Source organism: Ictalurus punctatus, chromosome 22 (assembly GCF_001660625.3).
Source record: "Ictalurus punctatus breed USDA103 chromosome 22, Coco_2.0, whole genome shotgun sequence".
Taxonomy (NCBI): Eukaryota; Metazoa; Chordata; class Actinopteri; order Siluriformes; family Ictaluridae; genus Ictalurus; species Ictalurus punctatus.
The window spans coordinates 7357284-7382256 of NC_030437.2; the positions used below are offsets into that span (position 1 = coordinate 7357284).

The 24973-nt window shown below is 42.0% G+C and overlaps 1 protein-coding gene across 5 annotated transcripts in view; it reads left to right on the top strand.

Annotated features, from left to right (window-relative positions):
* The window catches only part of mctp1a (multiple C2 domains, transmembrane 1a), a 152516-nt gene that overhangs the window by 123383 nt on the left and 4160 nt on the right, over window positions 1-24973 (top strand). For 3 of the 5 annotated variants that reach the window (XM_047149795.2, XM_047149796.2, XM_047149797.2), the window contains 5 exons: window positions 709-765; window positions 7260-7361; window positions 18413-18522; window positions 19240-19349; window positions 19811-19908. In XM_047149795.2, coding sequence (XP_047005751.1) covers window positions 709-765; window positions 7260-7361; window positions 18413-18522; window positions 19240-19349; window positions 19811-19908 — 477 coding nt within the window. The remainder of the gene's footprint in view (window positions 1-708; window positions 766-7259; window positions 7362-18412; window positions 18523-19239; window positions 19350-19810; window positions 19909-24973) is intronic. The other 2 variants (XM_017451442.3, XM_017451444.3) reach the window with 1 other exon arrangement.

Below are 24973 nucleotides of genomic sequence, written 5' to 3' on the forward strand. Positions count from 1 at the left end.
CTAACATAGGTATTTGCAGGAGAACAGGATTTGTTCAATGACATCCTGATTTTCTCTAGAGACTTGTGTATGCGTAACTGAACAAAGGTTATTTGACACATAAATGAACGGAATAGTTGAGCATGAAACATCTATGAATAAAAACTTCTCAAGGTTCTTCAAGTCCAGTTTCTTACAACAGATTATACTGAGTGGAAAGATCTTTTGTGCTACACATCTGGCTGTACTGCACATCTGGCTGTTCTGCAGTTCTAAACAGGAGAGCATAATTAACCTCTTTAGCCTGGATAATATTGGTTCACCTTGAGTTTTCGTGGCTGCCAAGCACAACTACAATTCAGCTAACATTCATTACAGATTGTTAAGATGGGTCCTATTGATGTACACGTCCATCACTTTTCTTCCTCATTGTGGATCTTTTAAGGAGAATTAAGTGGCCATACGTTTGGTTAAGGGGGTTGGAGGACATGTTACTTGTCTTGTGGTCTTGGTTCACTGAAGCGTATATTTGACCACTGTGTCCAAGCTGAAGGTTTAAGTGAAGTTTTAACCTCGTGGTCAAGGGAATAGAGCTAATGGGCTTAGGGTGAGGGTGATTCTCCAAAGCTTCACTATCTCTTACAAAGAATAGTTTTCTTTATGAATGTAATAATGCTAGACATTGTGCGCATGAAATTGATTCCCATTTGTTTCTCTTCTTTTTTTCAGCAAGCAGTGGAGGATTTGCTGGAGGGTGAGGATGAGGACTTTGACAGAGATGACAAGGTAATTATCACTCACGGGGACTTATAGTTTGCGGTCTGGCTCAGATTCACGTTTAGCTGACTGGCTAAACAAAATATTAACGAATGCCCCTAGATTCGGATGGCCCTCAAGATGTCTTTGACAGTGTTTCATTTTCGAATATTTACCTTGTAAGTGCGTAAAAAGTTTGCATAAAAGAACTTTTCCGTCTGACTTTTATATTTTCAGATCAAATGAAAGTTGTAACATATCTTTCTTTTTTTTTTTTTTTTATGCTTAAGGTTCAGTTCATGAAAGTTTTCTCTGGCTGAGCTTTGACATTTCGAGAACATCACAAATAGTACAAGCTGACAGCTGTGGGTTTTCAGTTCAAACTAAGAGCTCAAACGGTCCGTGGAACCACTAAGATATTTATTCAAGCCCAGAATAAAGGTAAATGAATCCGAGATAAATAAACCTGGTTCGAAAGTCTCAGTGTTGAGCTTCTGATATTTCCTTGGGCCATTGAAAGGTCATTAATAGCAGGCCGAACGCATGGGAAGACTGAGCTGACTCTTGTGACGGGGAGTCGAAGTGGAAGATTGAGAGGTAACCCCATTAAGTGGGTGAAATAAGATATTTTGTCGTCTTCAGAATATCCACAGCATGGAGTCAGATTATTGACGGTTCGTGAAAAAAGGGTTAGTGTAATCTGTGAACTGTGATTTGTAAGCACAGTGAAATGTACTGTAAATGGTGACGTGAATAAGATAATGTTTTAACTGTAAACACAACGGTCACGTTGTATATAACTTTAAAATGATACGCTTTTGTGCAGTAAGTGGTTTTTATCCGATGAATTGACGAGTCTCACGTTCTCACCAGAAAGCAGGTAGGCCAAGATAAACTAAAATAAGCCTCACCTGAGTATATAGATAGTTAAATAAGGTCAAGGCACTGATTATTAGCTGCTCTTTGTAGAGTTGTGTCATGTATTATTAGGTGAACCTGGTTTGAAGTTGAAACAGATTAGGGTTATACTAGTGCCAGCATGTGCAGATTGTTCCCACATTTTCATTTGTTTTGTCTGGACAGCTTATATCGTGTTTGTCTTACAATTACAATTACCCTAATATAGTGTCCTGGTCAGTGTTCATTTGCTTTGGCAAACCCGTAGCGCAAACACACGTTAGTCACGGGACGCAACATCGTAAAAGCCATTTCACTCTTGAAGTTTTACCTCTATGCCAGCACGCTGTTTAGTTTTCCTATTTAGTGAAAGTCTTCTAACAGTGTTATTAAGTCTAGGATCTGTGATTATGATCATTATGGCACTAAGCACCGTGTAGATCATACACTCCAAAACCTACAGTATACTAAATCTCACTGTGCACATATTTGAGCTGTATTTTTTTTTTTCCCTCCTCCCCTGACTGCCAGTGTCTCATTTCAGCTGCCCACAAAGTTGAAAAGGGATATTTTTCTTCTTTATTTCTTATCCCATTTCCCTTCCCCTCTCCTGTCTTATGTGCTCTTGATTATGACTCCTCTGACACTGGTCTGTTCCTTCAAGTTCACTGTAGTTTCAAGGGTGAACGAAATATAAGTGGAATTTCACGTCTTTCTCCTTCCTTCTTTCTCTCTCTCTCTCTCTTAGAGCCTGCGACCCTACACTCTCATTACCTCTTCTGTTTGCTCAAATAGTAAAATATTAAGGTCAGGTCAGGGGAGGCCCTTTTTTACTGGAGGAAGGTTTCAGAGTTAAAAAAGGATGAATAAATGTGCCAAGGCCTCATTTTAATTGAACCTGAAGCATATGTTGCAAGTATGTGCAATACGTCCCAGATGTTTTAGCCTGGCCTCGTGCTTGGCTCTTCCCCGCCCTGCACCAGGCAGCTATTAGCTGCATAACCTTTGGCCCTGGGGCTAAATGGGGTATTACGTGGCAAAAAAGTGGAGCACCTGCTTCCCATTGGACCTCGGACCCCTCACGGGCAAGGCCTGAGCTACGGACACGTGTTTTCACTTAGCAGATTGTTGGGCGGTCGTGAAAAGTGTCTTTCTTCTGAGTCAGTGTAGATATTAGTCGCGTACTCTCAATGAAAGTCTAAATTCAAGGCTAATTGATGGGGACACCTGAGTTGTTAAACTGGAGCAGACACCTGGAGAAGGAAAAGAAAAACAAATGTAAGAACCAGCAGCTCCTTCTAGGTCAGTAGAAAGTATCATGGAGTGGGTTTATCAGACATATTGTTTTAACTAAACACCTGTCCAAGTGAAATGAACGCTTTATATCAGACCTAGAGATTGAGATTTGTGGCAGTGCATGAGACTGGGATCATTTTTCCAATCTACCAGATGTGGAATTGAAGTCAATGAGTCTATCTAGGCTGGCGTTTGTGTTGCCTACATAATATACTGCTTTATGAACCCAATAACTCAACAGGGCCTTTTTTTTTTTTCTGCCTGCAAATGTTTCTCACAGTACACACACAAGTGAAAATGAAGTCATTTCTTCCTGCCACAGGGCCGTGCTCTATGCTCCAACATCACACGAGTAAGCCATGTGTTTGTTGAATTCTCCTCCGCCCCGCTGTTTGCCACGCTCATGCCAGTGTGTGTGTGTGTGTGTGTGTGTGTGCATATTGTGTTGAAAAAAAGCCTGTCTCAGGAGAACTCACTGTCTCCACCAAAGACATAATCAACCGGCATAATAACAGCCGAAACATCTTTAACACCTGCTCCGCCAAACTAAAGTAAACACACAGACGGAACGGCAGGTAATTACCCAGGTGATAATGAGCTTTGCCTCGCACCACAGTGTTATTGTTAAACTTCACCAAATACATACGTGTGGATTTAAATAGGAGCGCTGGGGCTCAGCGCTAGGAGACTAGGGCTAATAGTCAATATGGCAGCACAGCTGTCTTGCAGTTGTGTGCATCTGCAATTCGCCCCAAGGGTCAGTGGGTCATATTCACTGTGTGTCTTGTAGTAAGAATGTGGATCTTGAACAATTTGATTCATGTAATCTGTAATGTGAGAAGTTTGAGATTTATATTGTAATGCATACTATATTGTACACAGCTTAAAGTTTCATTCTTAGGATGATTAATAATAGTAACATCAGTATAGTAACATTAGTATGCCTAACATTAGGATATGTTAATAATAGTAGCATTAGGATATGTTAATAATAGTAACATCAGGATATGTTAATAATAGTAACATTAGTATTCATAACGTTAGGATATGTTAATAATAGTAGCATTAGTATATATTAGTATCCGTAACATTAGGATATGTTAATAATGGTAACATTAGTATTCATAACATTAGGATATGTTAATAGTAGCATTAGTATATATTAGTATTCGTAACATTAGGATGTTATTGATAGTAACATTAGTATATATTAGTATTCGTAACATTAGGATATGTTAATAATAGTAGCATTAGTATATATTAGTATTCATAACATTAGGATATGTTAATAGTAGCGTTAGTATATATTAGTATTCGTACCATTAGGATGTTCTTAATAGTAACATTAGCAATATAGTAAGGTAGTGATGGTAATTAAGTGCACAATAATAGTAATTATGATCATAGTAATATGATAATAGATATAATGATTGTTTGTAATAATTATTCAGTCAATTTAGATTAGCACACTAGCTTTATTGAACACTGTTACTCATTTTACATCAACTCCTTTACAATCTCTTAAAGCCGTGTTACGGTTATTAATTAAAGCATAGTAATTAGTAAATATTCAGCATTTTTACTCCTAATAGGAATTGTATGCGGGTTTATCTATCCATTTATCCATCTATCGGATTGATTGGGTTTTTTTTTTTTTAACCTCATTTTCTCCCAATTGTGTCATTTTGTCATGTGTAGCCAGCCACCTCATCTTTTCAAACTGCTGCTCATGTTGCATCACAGGGCAGAGGAGCACACTTGGAGGAATGTGCTTTTTGCCTTCTTCCACGTACCTGTGCTCACAGACATCCACAACTGGCAAATGTCACTGTGACTGACAACACCGAAAGAGAGTAACGGCCATACATTCTTGGACACTTGGTTGTGGCATCATCAGGATTCGAACTCATGATCTCCCCACAGATTCTCCTGGGTGAACAGGTTTCTGTTGTGCCCTGTGGGAGCTCGAAACGTATGTCGTTATAAGAAAGTGGAATGTAAATACAGACCCACCAACAGGTCTTGTTGGTTTAAGATCTTTCACAAGACGCGCATTCCTAGCATCTTATTGTTCACACTCATTAAATGTATATTAATAATTTAAGCCTCAGTGCAGTGGATCTCAGGAACACTGGACACAAGGTACGGATACACTCCAGATACATGACACAGCACACACACAAACACACACCTAGGTGTAATCTTGAGTCCACCTAAAAGCATGTTTCATAGAGGAAACGGAAAATTGTGCTAATGTGCTCAACGTCACACTGGCGGAAATCCGAGATCGAGATGGAACCCCGGACGTAATATATCAAATATAAAACATGACTCGGATGTAAATGGAACGAATAGAGCGAATATGCAGCGAGAGTATGCGATCAGATAGCTAGTTAACCTGTTAAACTCTCACGACTCGTCACATGTCGTTTCAACATAAGTACTTGGTCTTCCTCTGCTGCTCATCACATTCCCAAACATCCCCCTTTAGGATATCTGATTTTAAACTGATGGCGCGGAGGCTAAAGCTTTGACTTACCACACTAGCCCTGCGGTGTGTGGATTTGTGTCCAGAGTGTGTAGAAGACTAATCAGCTCCAGGGCCTGTGTGGAAGCGCTGGGCTAGATGATAGGCTCACTATCCCAGGGGAGAGAGCAGAGAGCCGGTGGAAGAGCGCTGAGATTAGGCCTGCACGCATGGCTGAACACTGGAGCGATTCTCTTACACACACACACACACACACACACACAAAAAGCCTTGGGAGGAGTCGTCCCAGATAAGATACATGCAGCAATCATGTTGAGCTCACAGGCTTACCACAGCTAGCACACGCCTCCTCACATGTCCAACAGCTGTTTGTAAGTGTGCGGATGCTTTTTTTTCTTTCTTTCTTTCTTCTTCTCGTTCGGTTTGTTGAATGCGGTAGTAGTGTATCTGAGTGGTACTTCCTGTGTGAAAACTGAGCAAACATGGCACACTGGGGGAACAAACACTATAATGAATTCTCTATAGCGGAGCACAAAAAGAAACACAGATACATTGTTTGCTGTGCAAATCCTGTTTATTTTTATTATCTAAATTCTTCTGACTGTGATATACGCAGCTTTCGTCGTTGCCCTTTGAGTCAGCGAATGAAAAACAGATACTATCAGCGGGGAGGGGGGAAAAAAAGTGAGGAAAGGGCAATTTTTTGCGGTTTGACTTGCATTGGAATTTTACAATCAGTAATCAGCCATCTAATAGGCTGATGGGAGCAGCTGGGGCTGTCTGATAGAAGACAGGGCGGTTATCGATGCCCTGGCAGGTGCATGCTGGGTAATAACTGCTGCGGTATCTTGGTGTCTTGGTGCCCGTGGGGTGCCATAACGACATACTCCCATTTCCATGACCTCTGGGCCTGTTGACAAGCCTAATACCCATTTTATATCCAGACCCCCCCCCAAACCCTCTCTGTGTCTCTCTGTCGCTTTTTCACTGTTCATTCCCTTCATCTCTCTGCAATTCCACCAGGACCACATTCACAGGGGTAAACACACGCTAACCTCTTTGCACCATGAAATGCTGAAAATCTGATCCCAATTCATGCACAATTATGTCAGTTGGAATCTAGCATTACATGCAAAGCTTATCTTGAGATAGCACATGGAGCGCTAAGCCCGGCGGATCCGAGGGATGGGGTTGATCTGGGCGATAGCTGTGTGCTAGTATGTAATTGGACTAAAGAGTGCAACGGGGATTATTTTTAATACTTTGAAAAACTGTGACTTAGAACTTGTTCTCGGGCTATAGAGCTTGTGATTTACTATGCATATCTTCAGGTAAAGAGCTTTTCCCCCTCTTCCCTAAGTCCTGAAAAATGCAGAGGGAGGGAAGGGAAGAAAAGTTTCTGCTGCTCCGAGATCTTTTCTTTCTTTCTTTCTTCCTCATGCTTCTAAAAGATGAAAAGCTTCAGACTGTAAAAGATGTGTTTTTTTTTTTTTTACTATTTTGGCTTTCTTGGGGTTTTTTTTTGGGTTTTGTTTTTTGCTTCCCTCTTTTTTTTTTATTTTTGGGAGATATGCCTAGCATTTTAATCATGTTTGGCTATTAGAGAAACAGCAACAAAAACCATAAGGAGAAACCCTAACAGATTCGTGACATTGTCTTCTATACAAGAGAACCCTGTCTCTTTTTCTTGCCAAACCCATAAGATTGATTTTTCATTCTTTCCTTTCATTCAAGGTCACTCATTCAGTACCTTCAATGCTGGGGATTTTTTTTTGTTTTGTTTTGTTGCAATGCTTTTATAATCTTGCTTTTAAAAAGATCTCAATTTATTCTGGTCCACAAGGTGCCGGGCTCTGCCCCCTCCAACGATGGCCGTCTGCCCGGAAGCCATATCCTTGAGGATATTTTGGCTTCCTGGCATTTTGAATGGATTCGCGTGATGGTGGTAAGTGTAGTCAGTTTGTCCTGTATCTACCCTCTGTGGTTTATTGTCTGTCCCATTGAGCAGGGCTGCGTGTCTCTCCGTTCCACCGCCGTCCTCTCACTCTGTCTTCAGCCGTCAATCTTATTCCCTCGTCTTCGGAGAAACCAGCCTGGCAGTACGAGATGTGATCATAGGTGCTAAAACATTAAATTTTTTATTTTTTTTTCTTCAACTCCACAGAACTGCCGATAATTATAGTATAATTATTGACCCAATAGACACCTGTGGTATTAGTTCGAAAATGTCAATGTAAAACCGACCTTTCCTTAATCACGTCAAATTTTTTTTTTTTCTACCTGAAGCCTTGCTGGATAGAGACATGTTTTTCCCGTGTCTTTTGTTTTCTATGTCTCTATGTCGTTTGCTTCTGCTTGAGTCTTTGCAACTTCTTCGGGAGTCCTGGGGGATAGCAGTAGCATGCCTTGCTAGTTGTGTGTGTGTGTCTGAGTCTTGAAGTACACAGTGCGCACTCAGAAATTCATCCATGAGCCGATTAAATAGCAGCCAGTGGTGAACTTGACTGACTGGCAGTCGCTCTGTGACCCCCTTCACCCCTCCCCCACCCACCACCCCCTTACAACGAAGCAGCAAATATGTAGCTTACCTCATAGCTAAAAAGGACAGTATCTGTGCCAAACAGGCAAGGAAGCCAGTTACTAGAACCCTTTTAACTGGAGTTATGAATTAATTATGAGAGTGAATCCTTGATGTTTGTCTTCAAGAGGAAGGAATGCCATTTCTGTTTCTGTCACTTTTAGCAGCGTACCTTTTTAAAGAAACCTTGAAACTGTAGAAATTCCACTTGTGCACCGTCTGAATTTCAGCGTGGCACATTAATGTGTAATGAAGGAGCTGGTGACATTTCAGAAAGCATGTTATTTTGTCATCTTGTTAATATAGCAGGAAGATATAGGCGAAGCTGATTTTTTTTTCGCCACTGAAATCCGGCCATAACTGGAGCTTTATTTCCCAATTATTGTGTTTGTACTGGTGAGCCTGTTGGTGCCCAGCAGCGTGATGCCTGCTCTTCTATGACGACCTTGTTTTTTGGAGACGGAGAGGACAGGAGCAAATCCGCGGCAGTGCCGGCTGAAATTAATGGCACGCCATTCGTCATGAAGTGGCTCCCTGAGATCCGGAGAGGTCGAGGGAAGGAGAGCAGGCATAGCCGGGTGAAAGGGGGGTCGCAGCAGGGGCGAGGGGCATCGCGATGGGTCGGAGGATGACTGCAGGTGCAGATGCCTTTGGTGAGGGGTGTCAGCGGAGGCGGGAAAACAGGGACGACATTCGGCCTGACCTTGAGGCTGATGGAGTGGCTAGCCTGCTGGGTGTGGACACCCGGGGAGTAATGGCGAAGGTGAACCCCACTCTCCGGCGGCCCCATTAGAGCCTAATGATGTTGTTTTAGTGGGGGAGTGGTGGGAAGCAGAGGTCGGGCCCAAAATAAACCTTGTCCTGGCTCGTCGTCGCTCTTCTTGACGAGTGTTTACTGTGCTATCACAGCAATAGGCTCAGCAGAAGAGGCGTGTGGATGGAATGATGCCATGGAGCTGCACAGTTTGCTACAAGTTCACATGCTGCAGCCATTTTAGTGGCTCTGCAGGCTGAGGGTAGGATCCTGAGTGCTCCAACGTTGTGCTGTGCATCTCCTGTATATACCCTGTTTATAGGACAGACATTTATTTTTCCTTTTCGTACAAATATTCATATGCATAAATATTTTCTTCTTTTTCTCTTCTTATAATATATTGGGGGGGAAACATTACATGTTCAAACACAAAACTTCAAAGTAATTTTAATAATTTTTTTTTTTTTTTTTTTTTTTGCTTTTAACTCCAAAGTTAACAAAGCTCACACACATGTTGACTAAATACACCTGCACTGACCATGTTTATTCGATCCATGACTAAAGATAAGTTAAATGTAAATGACAGGTGAACTCTCGTCCTCCAGGTGTGAATATTGGAACTGGCTTTTCAGAATCAAATCTGGATTCATTGCGACCGCAGTCATTTTAATCAGGCGTATTTTCACTCAGTAGTGATATGAACGTTGGTTAATGATCGTATGCTGATTTGTTTTAATAATAAAGAAAACTGTTCGCTCAAGTCCTTTGTTAATATCACTTATGGTATATTACAGTTAATGGATAGTGAATGGAAGTAAAGGGAAGGTTAATGTAAAGCATTCTCCACTGACTTGGTGGTGTGTAGTGTGTGTTGTGAATGGGTATCAGGTACTGCAGCATGATGATGAATCATATGGTGGTTTAAAAAGAATGAATTATAGTCTCTCACTGTACATGGTGCACCAAAAACGTAGATATGGTCTGCACTTATAGCGCTTTTTTAAGCAAGCAGTTTACACTGTGTCTCATTCACACACTCACACACCAATGGTAGCAGGGCTGCCATGGAAGGCGCTAACTTACCATCGGGAGCAACTTGGGGTTCAGCGTCTCGCCCAAGGACACTTCGATATGTAGAGTCACGTGGGCCGGGAATCGAACCGCCAACCCTACGATTAGTGGACGACCCGCTCTAGCACCTGAGACACAGCCGCCCACGATATTAGATCTGTCTAATAAGCACGAGTGTCCATTAAACTTCCAGCAAAGCGTCGGTGCTTGATACAGTCATACCAGTGTGTTAAAAGTGATCCACCACCCAAATAATCTGTTTTAGCAGTGGTCCTTTAATGGTTCTATTTCCACTGACAGAGGGGTTAGAGAGTGACTGAAAGGTGACCTACAGTCAGAAATTATACACCTACATTGCACCTACAGTGCATCTGTATAGTAGCTGTTTCTGATAAAACGCTCAGTAAGTGTAGAGACAAGGAACGCATACCTAATAAACTATCCACTAAGTGTGTACATTCACCCTTTTCACCCAAGGATTACTAGAGTAGGATAAATAATTTATTTTAAAAATGCCTGCCTTAAAACAAAACATCTGCTTCTTTCCTGCTGTGTTGGTGAGGTGCCAAAAGCACACAGAGATATCTATCGGCTGTTTTTGCTTACCAATGCAGCATAATAACAGCTGCTCTCCAGCCGGGACTCTGACCTTTGTAACTGTCTTAACGGAAAAAAAATCCACCACGAATGACTTGCATAACAATACAATATTTGCATATTTATCAATATGTAATCTTTAGTGGAACAAAAGATCGATTTGAATAATTCAGTTCCGAGCAAACACGTTTTCATCAACGTGCTCGTCTTTTTTCACTTTAGATTCACTACGTTATCCACAATGCCGTTTGACTGCGTTCTCATAGCGGCGCGCTAAAGTCCTTTAGTCCGTCCAGCTCTTTCACGTCCCCGTCTATACACTCTGCTCAAACAGATCAGCTTCCAAAGCTTCAAACTTTCAACACTAATACTCCCGTCAACACCACATGCTCATAAACGTATAGATCGCTCACTAGGCGATAGCGTCTGCACGACTGCGTTGTATAGCTGCGTTGCATTCTGAGCCCGATTTTACTGTCTCCAATACTTCTATGCCGACATTCTTATTAACACCGCATTAAACATCGCTGGGAAATCGTGATTGAGAAAAGACCTTCTTTTCTTTTTCGGCGCCAACAGCGAAACACGTGATAGTTATCCCTTATGTTTGAGGTTGTTTTGAGATTTCTTTCTCCGATTGAACACCATTATAACCGGGCTAGCAAAGTCCAAACCCCCTGCCGTCAGACCGGCAGAAAAAACGCTAACTTCTCACGCGAATAACAACAAACCAGCCAACAAATTAGCACCAGAATCGCTCAACACATCAATAATATTTCAATATAAGTGTGTTTCTGTGTGGGGCTTGCCTTTAATGTGGGCAAGGATATTGATGTAATTCCTACAATATATGGAATTAATTTAAGTTGTGCTGTTTATGATCACAGTTCTTGAGAACAGTAATACCATCCATAGCTGGAAACTTTGTTACTTCTTAGCATGTGTCCCTCAAAAATATCACCTGCTTCAATTGCAGCAATAAAATATGCAGCAAAGCAGTACAGTGTGCATGAGAACACTGCAACACAGAAACACTTACCTGTTGCCTTGGGTTATACATGTGAAACATTGGATCTGTATGGAATAACACACCGGAGTACTTGTTGTATACTACGACACGGCGTATTATGGCGCTCCCCAGCAACAAAAAAAACCCCCAAAACAGCTAAATGAAAAAAGTACATTATTTTCCAAAAACTAATCTCACACCCATAATACAGCAGAATTTTCCTGAACACATTATATACCCGTGTAATTCATATTCAAATGAGTGTTCATACTCATTCCTGTTACTCTATAAGGAGGGGTAGACTGCATCAATTAGAACTAAAACCATGCTTCCTAGTCTTCTCAAATGTGGTTTAGTCACCAAAAGAAAAATTGCTACAAACCTTTTGTGAGCTTATTTCCCGTTAAAGAGAGAAAGGAAGAACGAAAGAGAGATAGAATGTATAACCAAATTTCTGTTGAGATTTTGCACTTTAATCAGTAATTTATGTTATGTTTTGGAGAAGGGGCGCCATGCATCAGGAATTACTTCGTGTATATTATTTTGGCACGGAGTATTTAGCTGTTATTGGGATCAAGTGAACAGCCAGGGGACTTCCCACTTACTATAACTCTGACACGCACCTCTGATCTAATTATACTGCAATTTTAATTAACCTCCCAAAGTGCTACACACAGATTTCATTGACAAGCATTTCCCTGTACATCTTTTCCCTCCAACCCATTCATAATGAATCAGTGAACTACTTCTGGAAAATTAATACCACTCATCTAATATTAAAGAAGTTTAACTTTCATTTTTCTTTTTATGTCTGTGTAATAAGAGGTGGGGCAGGAGCTCATCTTGGCTTTATGTGCTGTTGAAGGTGTGGAGCTCCACTCCTTGTTCTCCTCTGGGACAAAACTCTCTACTTTCAAGCGTCTGGGTCAACGCGTCTTTGGCTCAAAATGAGAGGAGGCTTGTTTTTTCTAGATGCACAAATAATAGCTACATCCTGGGAGTACCATGGCCTGGCTGAAATGATTCCGTTTTCATCTTGATCTCTTATCAGCTGCTTTGTTTCCCTTACCTTCAGCACGGGGCAGATCAAAGTACTGTGTTTTCTCTCCCCCCCTCGAACAAGCAGCGCGATGGGTGTGGGTGTGGATTAGCTCCAGTTGGGGGTCCGTCCTCTTGCATTGCAGCTTGAGCTTTGGTGTAAATGAAGTTTGGCACCCCTGGGACACCATCCCCTCCTCTTTCTCTGTCATAGCTAATAAACAAGCCATGTCCCATCCGAAGTGCCCACACAAGACCTTGCCAGTCCTATCAAGACCACCCACCTCCCCTGCTGCGTGCTCATTGTGAGTAACCTGGGGTTCTCCTGTAGCAATGAGGAGGTGTGAATAGCCTGATACAGGGCTCTGGCTGTGAAGGATGTGCCTGTGCTTGCCATTACATGTTGCTAGTTCTGTAAGCCCTGAGGAGGTTGGTAATGGGAAAGCTTTAGAGTAGTTCTGGACAGATGTGTTTGTCTTAATTACAATACCATTACGCCACACTGGACCAGTATTTCTGAGCACTATTGAGTACTAACTGACCTGATTCCACGATTGGGATGCCATTTGTGTCTTACTGATATTACATTTCCGAATATGATTTATTAAAATGCATTTTAAACTTGGGTAAGGGGTCGTTTACAACAACCTACATGCATACTTATAAAGATAAACAGCTTAAAACACAACCTTTCTACAGCACTTTGAGAACTGCGTTTCGCCAGTCTCATTATAACTACAATTTACCTTTAAATAGAATCGTTGACATACCATATGTTAATGATTATTTTATCATTAACATACATAGTAACGTACTCATTACGTTTGCATTAATGCGTGGATTCATTGAACTCACCAGTGAAACATCATTTTACACGAGTCATCCGTTACAGGTTATGATACATGGACATTTTAACGTCCTACAGCATCCACGCAACCGTGCTACCTGAACACATACACCCCTGTACAATATTTGGAATATTCCACAAGTTACATGTTCGACAGGAAAGTTGCATCATGCACATTTTCGGAAGATCACGGGAAGAAGAAAGGCTTTGTGTGACGTTGTGGTACTGACTGTCAGGTTTATTTCGGAAGTACAACCCTGTTACGTTCGTCTTCATTTGTAAAAAGGGATAAACGGAACTGCGCTTGTGAGTTTCTAGGAAGAAATATAATCTTTATCCCACGGAATGGATCGTATTAATATTAACCAGTTTATCTTGATCCGGTGGATGAGGGCTTGTACCGAGCTACCAGAAAACATGATCATAAACATCGGCAGACTTGTTGAGGGAGCCCTTGGGCTTGAATCATTGTTAGGGTTCTATACATACACCATGATGTGAATCCTCACCTGCTCCACTCGGAAAATAAATAAAAGAAAATCAAGGCTGTTATAAAACAAAATAGTAGCTATTGTAAGGTAATTATAACATGGTATTAACACACGATTTAGAATATAGTAGCAACTATTTAGACACTCTCATACATTACCTGTAGCTGAATGGCATCTTTCTATTTCTCTATCAGTGTCAATTATTAATAATTATAATATAATATAACTATTGACCAGACATGTCTGAAGATCTGAATATGAAACTAACTTTACTGCAGTTAAAGAGACACACAACACACTCTAATATGGACTGTTAACAGACATTAGTGTGGCCCCGAGCCACGATAAAGCACATCCAAGTGAAATCCCGAAAATAAAATACAAAGGTAGGTTTTCACCTTTTAGGATCAGGATAAACAGTCTTTGGCCAAAAGTATGTGGACACGTGACCTCATGTGCTTCTTCCACAAAGTTGGAAGCACACAATTGTCTAGAATGTCTTGTATGCTGTAAGCATTACAGTTTCCCTTCACTGGAACTAAGGGGCTCAATCCTGTTCCAGCATGGCAATGGTCCTGTGCACAAAGCGAGCTCCGTGAAGACATGGTTTGTCAAGGTTGGTGTGGGGAAAAAAAGTCAAGTGGCCTGCACAGAGCCCCGACTTCAACCCCACTGCACGCCTTTGGGATGAATTGGAATGCTGATTGTGTACTAGGCGTCCTCACCCTACATCAGTGCAAAAATCCCCACAGCAGCGCTCCAGAAATCTATTGGAGAGCCTTCTCAGAAGACTGGAGGTTATTATTATTAACAGCAAAGGTGGACTAAATCTGGAACGGGATGTTTAAAAAAAACAAATATGGGTACGATGGTCAGGTGTCCAGGTTCTTTTGGCCGTATAGTGTATTTGTAGCAAAGTCCTTTAAATAAATAAATAAATAAATAAATAAATCTACCCGATTAAAATCCCCCCCCTCTGAAAGTTCTCATTTTAATGAAGTATTGAACTTGAACCAGGCAGCAGCAGTATTCCTATTGAAAAATTCTGATCACTGGAATGAAATCCTAAATATTTATTTATAGCTTTTCATCAATTTGGGGCTTCTTTTCGCCCGAGGCCCTGGACTACAGCCCAGGTGAGCCCATGTATAAGTCTGGCCCTGATAAGAACATTCAATAAAGTATTAAAAGGTTCAGTACAAACAGGTTCTAAGACTTCTGTAGAAATAATGTTTCTGAAATGATATACGAAAAAAAACTGTCAATGGTTTGCCTCACAATGTTATTAGAATGAACCACACATGGTTGCTCACACAACAATAGCTTTATGAACATTAAAGGTCTGCATACTATAAGTGTGACTGTACCACCCAGCCTGTCTCAACCCAGTGTGTGTCTGAATGCATTATAAAGTAGAGGAATGGCCATGTGTAGCATTAGCAGGTTCCCACAGTGCGTCTCCATCAAATGACCTGAGGGAAGAAGGTGATGGGCGCTCTTCAGCAGGTTCCTCATATGCGCACGCGCACACACACACACACACACGTGTATGCGAGAAAGCTATGCGGAGGAGCAGTGAAAACAAGCCTCTCTCCAGGCCGGTGTTATTTCAACCTCCTGCCTCCTTCGGTCCACTTTTGAAGACAGGAAATCGGAGTGAGCTCATAGTTCAAGGGCCATGTGGCAATGGTTTAGACTTGAGAGCCCCATGACCTGCACCTCTTCATGCACGCACACACACACACACACACACACACACACACACACACACACACACACACACACACACACATACATACACACACATACCACATCTCTCAAAGCTGTGTTACTAACACCGACTCCAATACAATGGTGCATATGGGCCGCTTTTGTTTCAACTGATAACACAAACCAGATGGCAACAAGGAGAAAGGAGGAAAGAAAGAAATACTGTCGAATATTTGCAAAGAAAAATAACCCCGGGATAGTGTCTAGTTATATCTATTTGTCTTGTGTTGGCTTTCGGGAGGCAGCGTGGATTCGTGGGCCATATTTAAAGTTATTTTTCATACAATGAAGGATAAACGAGGAAGGAGCCTGGGATGGGAAAACTGTCTGAATGCATGTAAAAGAGATCATGGATAGATTAGATTTTTTTTTTTTTTTTAAAGCAACATACATATAGCCTCAATATAATAAGACCCTAGTACTGTACGTTTCTTCTTCTCTGGGACATGAGAGGAAAATGTGAGGCATTCCTTCCTATTCTGGCGGTCCAGTTCAGCTTTGAGTACTTGTACATATAACGTGATTACACAGAACATCACTGCAATCGCACTCATTTCCACTACAAATGTCATCACAGACATCACATGGCATCCAGAACTAAAAGAAATGTCTTATGTAACAGCATGTGTATAGAAATATCCCATCCTTTTGTCTGTGCCCTCATTTGCACAGCAGTGTTTGATCTTTAGGCTCAAGGCGCTGGCCAGCTCGAGGATGGTATTATCCACTATGACACTGACATTTCAATTGATCTTCATGAAGAGCATGAGCGCAGCGTCTGTAGTGGTGCCAGGCTGGAGCTGGGCACGGCTCGACACTGCCTGCGAGCTTCCATGCCACACACCTGGTTCCTGGCCACAGAAAATATCAGCACACCTTGTACTGTACATATATACGAGCACATACAGCCGCATGGCATGAAAGCTCGCATATATTTATCCTGTTAGAATCCGGTGTTTTTGTGAAATTGGTACATGATTAGAGTTAAGAGTGGTCACCAGTGCCAGGTTCTTTAAAGTTGTGCCATTGCTTGATCTGTAATCAGACTAATGTTAAAAATGCTGTAGAGATGAAATATCACAAACATGTATTCAGACTAATATCGAAAGGCAGTCCATGATATGATCAAAAGTACGATGGCCCACACTTACTAACGTCATCTGGCTCACGTACCACCATGAAATAACGGAAATGAACCGACCGCCAGAAAACAATTACAACTCGCGTTCGTGAGACCGTATCTCAGACTAGAGCTTACAGCTGGGCACCTTTTTGGGCCAAAATTGAAATGCCACACAGTGTTAGTCGGTGAAAATTCTTGGCACAGGTTTCAAATGTTATTACATTTTTTAGGTTACCATTTAAAACTGGGCCACTTTTGGCTGATTGTAGACTTGAAATTGCCAAAACTGGCCATATGTGCCCAAACTCAGCCAAATTTGGCCTGAAATCAGGGAATGAGTTGTCTGGCTAAATGGCTGCACTGACTCTCACCTTTACTATACAGACAAAAAGCCACGATCATTAACATGAGAGCATCGACACACTCGCCCTCCGCTTTATTAGGAACACCGGTACACCTGCTCATTCACGCAGTTATCCAATCAGCTAATCGCGTCACAGCACAACGCATAAAATCATGCAGATACAGGTCAAGAGCTTCAATTAATGTTCACATCAAACATCAGAATGGAGGAGAAACACACACACACACACACACAAAATCCTGCGAGCAGAGGATATGCAGGCTGAAACACCTTGTTGATGAGAGAGATCAGAGGAGAATGACCAGACTGGTTTGAGCAGACGGGAAGTCTACAGTAACTCAAAAAAGCGCACTTTATAACCGTGGTGAGTAGAAAAGCATCTCAGAACGCACAACACAGCAAAACATGAGGTGGATGAACTGCAGGAGACCACATCAGGTTCCACTCCTGGCAGTTAAGAGCAGGAATCTGAGGCTATCATAGGGCACGGACTCCGAGGAACTGGACAGGTGAAGACTGGAAAAAGACCAGGTGTCCATGATAGCCTCAGATTCTTGTTCTTGGTTGGCAGGAGTGGAACCTGATGTGGTCTTCTGCTGTTGTAACCTCAAGGTTAAGATGTTTTGTGCATGATGAGCACATTTGAATATTAATTTAAAAAAAAAAAAAAAAACAACTACCGTGCACACCTCTCTAAAGATTTGAACAAGTTTTGCTTCTAAAGGTTGTAAATTCTTTAATTACATAAAGGCATTATTTACTTGAAAACAAAACCAAAAGTTGCTGATAAGTCAGTTAGCTACTAGCTACACACTAGCTGTGTGTGTTTGAATGTCCCAGCATGTTCACACACTAAAGCAGCCTTTGTGTCTGTGTCCTCTTGATCACTGCATTTCCTGAACCTCACGTTATCCTCACTGTTGCATGACCATTCTTCCTCTCTGGCAAAAACTCCAGAGCGGACATTGTTCCGGCCAGGGCACGCGTACTGGGGTGCCAGTGGACACTTCTTAAAGTTCTTCTCAACCATCAAATGTTGAACGGTTCCACATTTAATGCTTGAAATGTTGCTGTTGTTGATGAGGATGTGCATGATGACATCACCGTGAGTTAATGGTCTACATTTGAAATTTCAGCGTAGCGATATTTATTCTTTGTTCCACAAAAACAAGGTTGCTTGCCAGTTTTATACACAGTATGCTGCATGGGGAACTCTGAGCAGGTGGAGGCAGAGAGCTCTCCAAGTCTTTCAAGCTCCATGCTGGATAGGTCTTAAGGGTTGAGGGAAAAAAAAATGCATGTGTCCAACCTCTCTGTCTGTCTCTCTCTCTCTCTCTCTGGCTCTCTTTCTCAGGACTCGGAGAGAAAAGGACTCATCGACAAGCTGTACGCCATTCAGGATGTTTGCATCAGTGTGCAAAGTGCGCTGGATGAAGTGGCCTCCTATGGCGAGAGATTAAAGAAGTGAGGAGGCACTGTTTTTTTTCTAATCCCACTGCACAACAAATATTCTTTTATTGCGTGTTTGTTTAATAAGAAATGTAAGAAGTTTAAAAAGTTTGCAAGGAGTAAATCAGCTATGTTTTTTATTTTTTTATCCTGCAGGCAGAAAACGTTGCTCTGTAGTGTAGTCCGTTTGTTAGATTTAGTGTACACTAAGGCTATGGTTCTCCTCAAATCTGTGAAACTAGGGGGTCCATGATTTTCTTTTCTTTTTTTTTTTATTATAGTGGTGAAAATCACAATCCAACTGGATGATGACAGTTTTCTATGGGTTCTATAGGTGGAAAGTTCAGAAGAAAAAAAACAAATAACTTTCTGGCTTCAGTAAATAGCCAACATATTATTATACATATAATAATAATGTGCTTCATCTTCAAACTGTACCAAGGTCACCTGTAATTTTTAAAACATTTATTTTTTATGTTTTTTTAACAGTTAAACGGATCCCAGACTGTAAAAAGTTTGAGAATGCCTGCACTAGGTTTTGCCAGACTAGATTGAATGTGAAATCCAATTAACATCCCAAACTGTGGCCAAAAATTGTCTAAACAGCATTATGTTAAACAACACAAAAGATTAGGAGTATCCCAGCTTGTGAGGCACAATCTGGCAACCGTACATAAACATCAAATGTAAATACAGCAAAGAAACTAACTGAGCTCTTGTGTCTTTTCCCAGTACTTTCAATTGGACTGTGCCTTTTCTCAGCTGGCTGGCCATCGTGTCACTGTGTGTGGCCACCCTTATCGTTTACTTCATTCCTCTCAGATACATCGTCCTGGCCTGGGGTGAGTCCTGAACCTCTCTTGAGGATGTCACCCTTGCTGTGTATCATTATTTATTGCATTGTATATTCAATAGTGTTCAAATATAATGCATACGTCTGCAAGTAAGAACTGCGGTTCCGGTAGAGTTGCAGATGAACTGTGTCTATCATCTGTACACTTCTGGCACCAAAACAGCAGGGAGGCTGTTGAAGAGGAGAGCTAGGACCAAACACAGCCTCATAGCTAATGGTCTGTGTGCTCCTTTGTTCACTATTTCAGACTTGAGCAGCAGCTCTCAAAGGCCAGAGAGCAGTGCTCTTGTGGGCATAATGGCAGCCGATCTTTACTTAGAAAATGGGGTTTCAGAGAGCCTTTTGATCCTGTGTTGCTGGAGTAGCAGGCAGCCTCTTTTGACACACTGCTGAAGTGCACTTGTCCCCCCTCATTGAGGTGTAATGCTGCTGTGTCTGCCCAACTTTCAGGGGTGAATAAATTCACGAAGAAGCTGCGAGACCCGTACACCATTGACAACAACGAGCTGCTGGACTTCCTCTCCAGAGTACCCTCCGATGTGCAAGTGGTAGGTGCACCTTCCATTTCTTCCAACTACCCTACTATCTGTCCATTTATCCATCTTTCTTAGAGTAGGTCCAAGTGAAGCACTTTCTCCAGTTCGATAATTACACAGCACACACCGATGTAATGGAGTGGCCAGTCACTTTGCACCCCCATCTTTCGTTCTAACACCTGCTTTTATCTTTGCTTTGGTCAACAATCAAAATGCATTTTTCTTCCTGGAGCTTCACAGCATGTTATTTGGCTTGTACCACGTAAAACATGCGAGTCGTTCCTGAAGTAAAATCGCAGGGAGTTCATCTGGAAGTCTAACAAAATTCTCTAGTGGAGATAGTGGGTAGCATGTGTACTTTTTAAACCGAGTAGCTTGTAGTTAAACAATGCTTTTAACTGAAAAGCAGTAAGGATAAATTCTACACTGCTTCAGGTTCCTGTTCTAGAAGGTTATTGGATGCAGTTCTTGAGTCACTTTACTGGTTATTATTTATTTGGGACGGCAGCAAGGTGGCTTAGTGGTTAGCACATTTGCCTCGCACCTCTGGGTTTGGGGATCCGAATCCCACCCCTGCCCTGTACGTGCGGAGCTCCGCCAGTGCTTCGGGGGCTTCCTCTGGGTACTCTGGTCCCCCCCCCCGTCCGAAGACATGCGTTGTGGGCTGATTGGCGTTTCCAAACTGTACGTAGTGTGTGAATGTGTGTGCGATTGTGCCCTCTGATGGGTTGGCACACTGGCCAGGGTGTCCCCTGTCTCGTGCCCCAAGCTCCCTTGGATAGGCTCCAGGTTCCCCCGCGACCCTGTGTAGGATACGCGGTACAGAAAATGGATGGATGGATGGATGGATATCTATTTGGGAGTTTTTATGGTTGCAAATTGCACATTATGCTGCCTTCTTTGGGCAATCGCTGATTTGATCCAGAGATTATATTATCGTAAGCTCTTTACATGTACAGGTGTGTATATATATATATATATATATATATATATATAAGAAAAAAAGAAGTGAAAATTAGGAAATTAATTGTATAAATGCACTGAATAACCTGTAGCAGTCCAATTTAGTTTACCGTAGCGCACTGTTTACGTGATCATTTGAGTAATCAGATAACTGTACATGTAAGGGTCTGTTCAGATTAACAGTGTCCATGTAAACATATCTTAAGCAACACCCTGTTCAGTACATAGTGCACTATTTTGGGAGTTTTGTTGCACACTGGAGAACAGGCAGTACACTGCAGTAAGTTGTTATCCATAGTGTTCTCCTGTGGCCAATTAATATCCCTAATACAGTTTGCAGTTTGTTTGTAAGAGGAAGCAGGACTCACTTTTGGACACACAGAGAAAGTTCGAGGTGTAGTCTTCCTATGCAGTTAACCCTTAGTAATTTATTTATGTATTTATTTATTTTAATAGTTTTGCTATACATTTCATTTTTGCTCTTATTTACAAATGTTAGCACAAACTGACTACTCAGTTATCAGTTTTTGGACAGTTTAATGGACTGTGTCCCGTTGACTTTCATGGCACGATATCACTTTTTCTTGTCCAATTACTGATACTGAAACCTTGAGTAGCAGCAGATTTGCAAAACCCATTGATATTTTTTTTTATTATTATTTTTTTCTTTAAAAAAAACAAAAAACGAAGCTTAAAATTCTTTTCTTTTCAGTTGAAGCACTTAAAAAAATCTATGAAAAAATACACGGCTAAAACCGGACTTAGACAAAACTGCAGCTTTTAAACAAAAATCACTTACGTTGCAAGTTTAAATATAATAAAAATCAGTCCTAGCAAAAAAAAAAAAAAAAAATACCATCGAGTCTCCTTTCATGTAAACATTTCCACTTCCAAACAAGGAAACTTTTCCAAACCCAATTCCAGTCTTTTGCATTTCTTACAGGATCGGATCAAGTTCGTTCTTTTTGTCCCACGATATCCGATCCATGATTTTACGCTAGTATCAGAGATCTGATTGGTACCATCTCTAGTCGTTTCTATTGCAAGTATTGCAAGAGCCTTTTCAGGAACTTAGATATATTATTTAATTGAAAAAATACCCCAACAACATTGTTATGGAAATAAATTGTGTTTATAATAAATTCACTCATATTAGTACTAATATCGCCAGCATTAACTGCGGTATGTCAGGGTTAAACGCCACTTAAACTTTACACTGTGTCACTTTCTGCCCGTTAAACTTCATGCCAATTGATTAAATGTAATTCTATAATGCATTGTGAATTAGGCTTAATGGGCTATGTGATCTGCGTGTCTGTGCCATTCAAATCTAATATAAATCAGTGAAATCTGCACCAGCTGCCATACACAGATTTATGGACTTCTTGCTGCGTAGTAACTCGCCATGCTTTGTTATTGTAAGCCATTAGAGTAAAGTAAAGTAATCCTCTCCCACTCTGCCTCTATATTAAGCGTGTGATCAGCGTCATGCAGCCTGCTTCATATAAACACTCGTATTGTGTACGGGAAGGTGCCGCTGTTTAACTTCAATTAAAGCCTGTGCTTGTAAACGCAGGACCTGCTTGTTATCTGGCTTCCTCAGTGTTCCTAAGCCCCGTGGTGCTGACTGTTGGGGCGTCGTGCGGCTCTGATCCAGGACCAAATCGCTTGCCTTTGATGGACCCTGGGTGGCAGGCTGCCTTTGATCTTTACAGGGTCATAATCTCTCACCCCCGCATGGCTTTTCCGTGGCCCGGCCCAAACGAGCTCTGGATGAGCTCCTTAGGTTCAGATAACCACAACACCTGGAGCCCAGAAGGTTCCGGCAGGTAGGAAGGCCCGGAGGAGGCGCTGGCTAATGAGGCAGGGTCAGCACGAACTTCGGAGGACTTAACCACAGGGGTAATCTGTGCCAGGTTGTTGCACATTGACTTCAGGCTAGTGCGTAAAAAAAAAAAAAAAAAAAAAGCAAAGCGCCATGCATCATGTTGCGCCGAGAAGGTACATAATGTGAAGCGGCACGTTTCAGGAACGTTCCGCTCTGCATCTCTCCGAGCTGCTTGCACAGGTCTCCTCACCTCACCTCTGTTTTCTGGGTTACATGCGCCCAAGGGGGACAGCACTCTGCGCTGCTAAGGGACATCAATGACTTAAATTAAGCATCCCAGAATCAGGGTGTGTCCTGCGGGCAGGAGCAGGCTCGAGTGTTTCGTGCAGATGACAAATGAAGCACCATTTTCGAGGCCCCATTGTGACCCAAACCTCCCGCGCTGTCCCCTGACAGTGACAGCCCTGCAGACACCCGGCTCTTTACAGATCATTTGGAGGAGCCTCAGAACAAGCCGAACTCATGAGCTACTAATGACTCTTTATATAAAGGGCACCGTAATGCACTCCATCAGTACGTGGTGTTTGTGTAGGAATACAGAATAACCTCAGTGTGTTTGGGTGTGCGTATTTCATCCCCTGAAGAAAAATCTGTGGTTTAAACTCTATGGCGATAGCAGTTCTAGTGAGCGAGCGTGCTTCCAAGAGTACTTTCACAAAAGCTCCAGGGATATAAATGCATTTCAGCCTTAATGTAATGCCAGCAGGGTCTTTTTCTTACACTTCTGGAGTCTTATATGCGTTACCTGCTGTGCCGTAGCTACCTGTTAAATACACCTTTTAAAAAAAAAAGTTATCTTATGCGTTTTCTTCTGATTCAATATGCTTAGAGACAAGCTTTACCTTGTACATATTGCCCTCGGTCGAATGGGTTTGATTTCATGCCTGAGTAAGCTAGCTCTCTGATCCAAGAGAATCTTTTATGTCCCTTAAATGAGGCCAGCTCTTGTTGCTGACTTAAGTATGTGCAACCTAGTATTAGAGACTATGTCCTGTCACTAGAATGTTTTATGATCCCATTAGCCAGCGAAGACGCGGAATGTAAAGTGGGACGCTAGCAATTAGCACGCGAGAATGCCATTATGGCGTATGCAAATGAAAAGACATACAGTGTGTTTTCGCCCGAAGCCGATCCATCACCTGAATAAGGCATATCGGGTTTTGTAGGGAAGAAAAGGAAAAGAAAAAAAAAAAAAAAAAAGGGACTAGCACTATTTGCGGAAAAGTTCCAGACTATTTTAGAGGTCTTGGCACGCTCATCCGTGTATATCAGCAGTACAAGGATCTAGCAATTAGTGCACATCCCAGAACTACAGCAAACAAAAGTTTTCTCCGTGCTCGCACGTGTCGCTTTCTCTTGACAATACACATGCGAGCAGATCTCTCTCATCTGTGGGCGTCTGTGCCTGGTTTTTTATTTATTTATTAATTTATTTATTTTTTAGGAGAGTGTTTAATAGCCTTAATGCTAGGTTAGGTGTCACTGGAGATGAAGCAGGGAAGATTTTCCCCGTGTATCTTCTCTTCTGTATAAAGAGCATAGCATAGTATCATTAAAATGTTCTCCTTTCATTTACTTATTTATATTTGCCTGCCGCCTCTGTGGCTTCAAATCCCGATCCCTGCTCAGAGGCAGGGCGAGGCGAGGCGAGGCGACAGCACGTTCGGCATCGTCGTGTCCCGGGACAGTGCCTGAGCCGCCGCTAAACGAAGCGCTCGCGTACATGGCGCCACCTCTGTACGCACGCACTTCAAAGCCTGCTGCTGTCAGCACGAGGGTGAGGAGAGAGGGTGGAGCAGCCTTTGAGCGGCTCAAAGGTCTTCTCCCATGGATGCTTTGCTTTGTGCCAGCCACTTTCTCCAAATTGCTATCTCACCACAGTGATTCGACTCTTCTTCAGAAACGTCTTTGCCTCCCGTGTCTGTTCGTCTCGTCTCCGCTCTTCTCCCGGAGAGCAGGTTCTATTCGGCGGGACAGCTCTCCATCATTAAAAGGGCGAATGCATGTTGCTCCAATTAAGATGGCAGAGCTGTCACCCGTTAACTGTAATGGAACCTGTAACGTGCAGAGCATCTCCGTGGCAGTCGCTTTTTCTGAAGGACTCTTTTGATAGCACTTTTATTGTTTGTTTTTTATCACCCACTTCTTTTCTTCCATTAGGTTCACGAACATTGATCTGTATCCTGTCACCTAGACACGCAAACTTTTTTGTTTACTTAGTTCAGG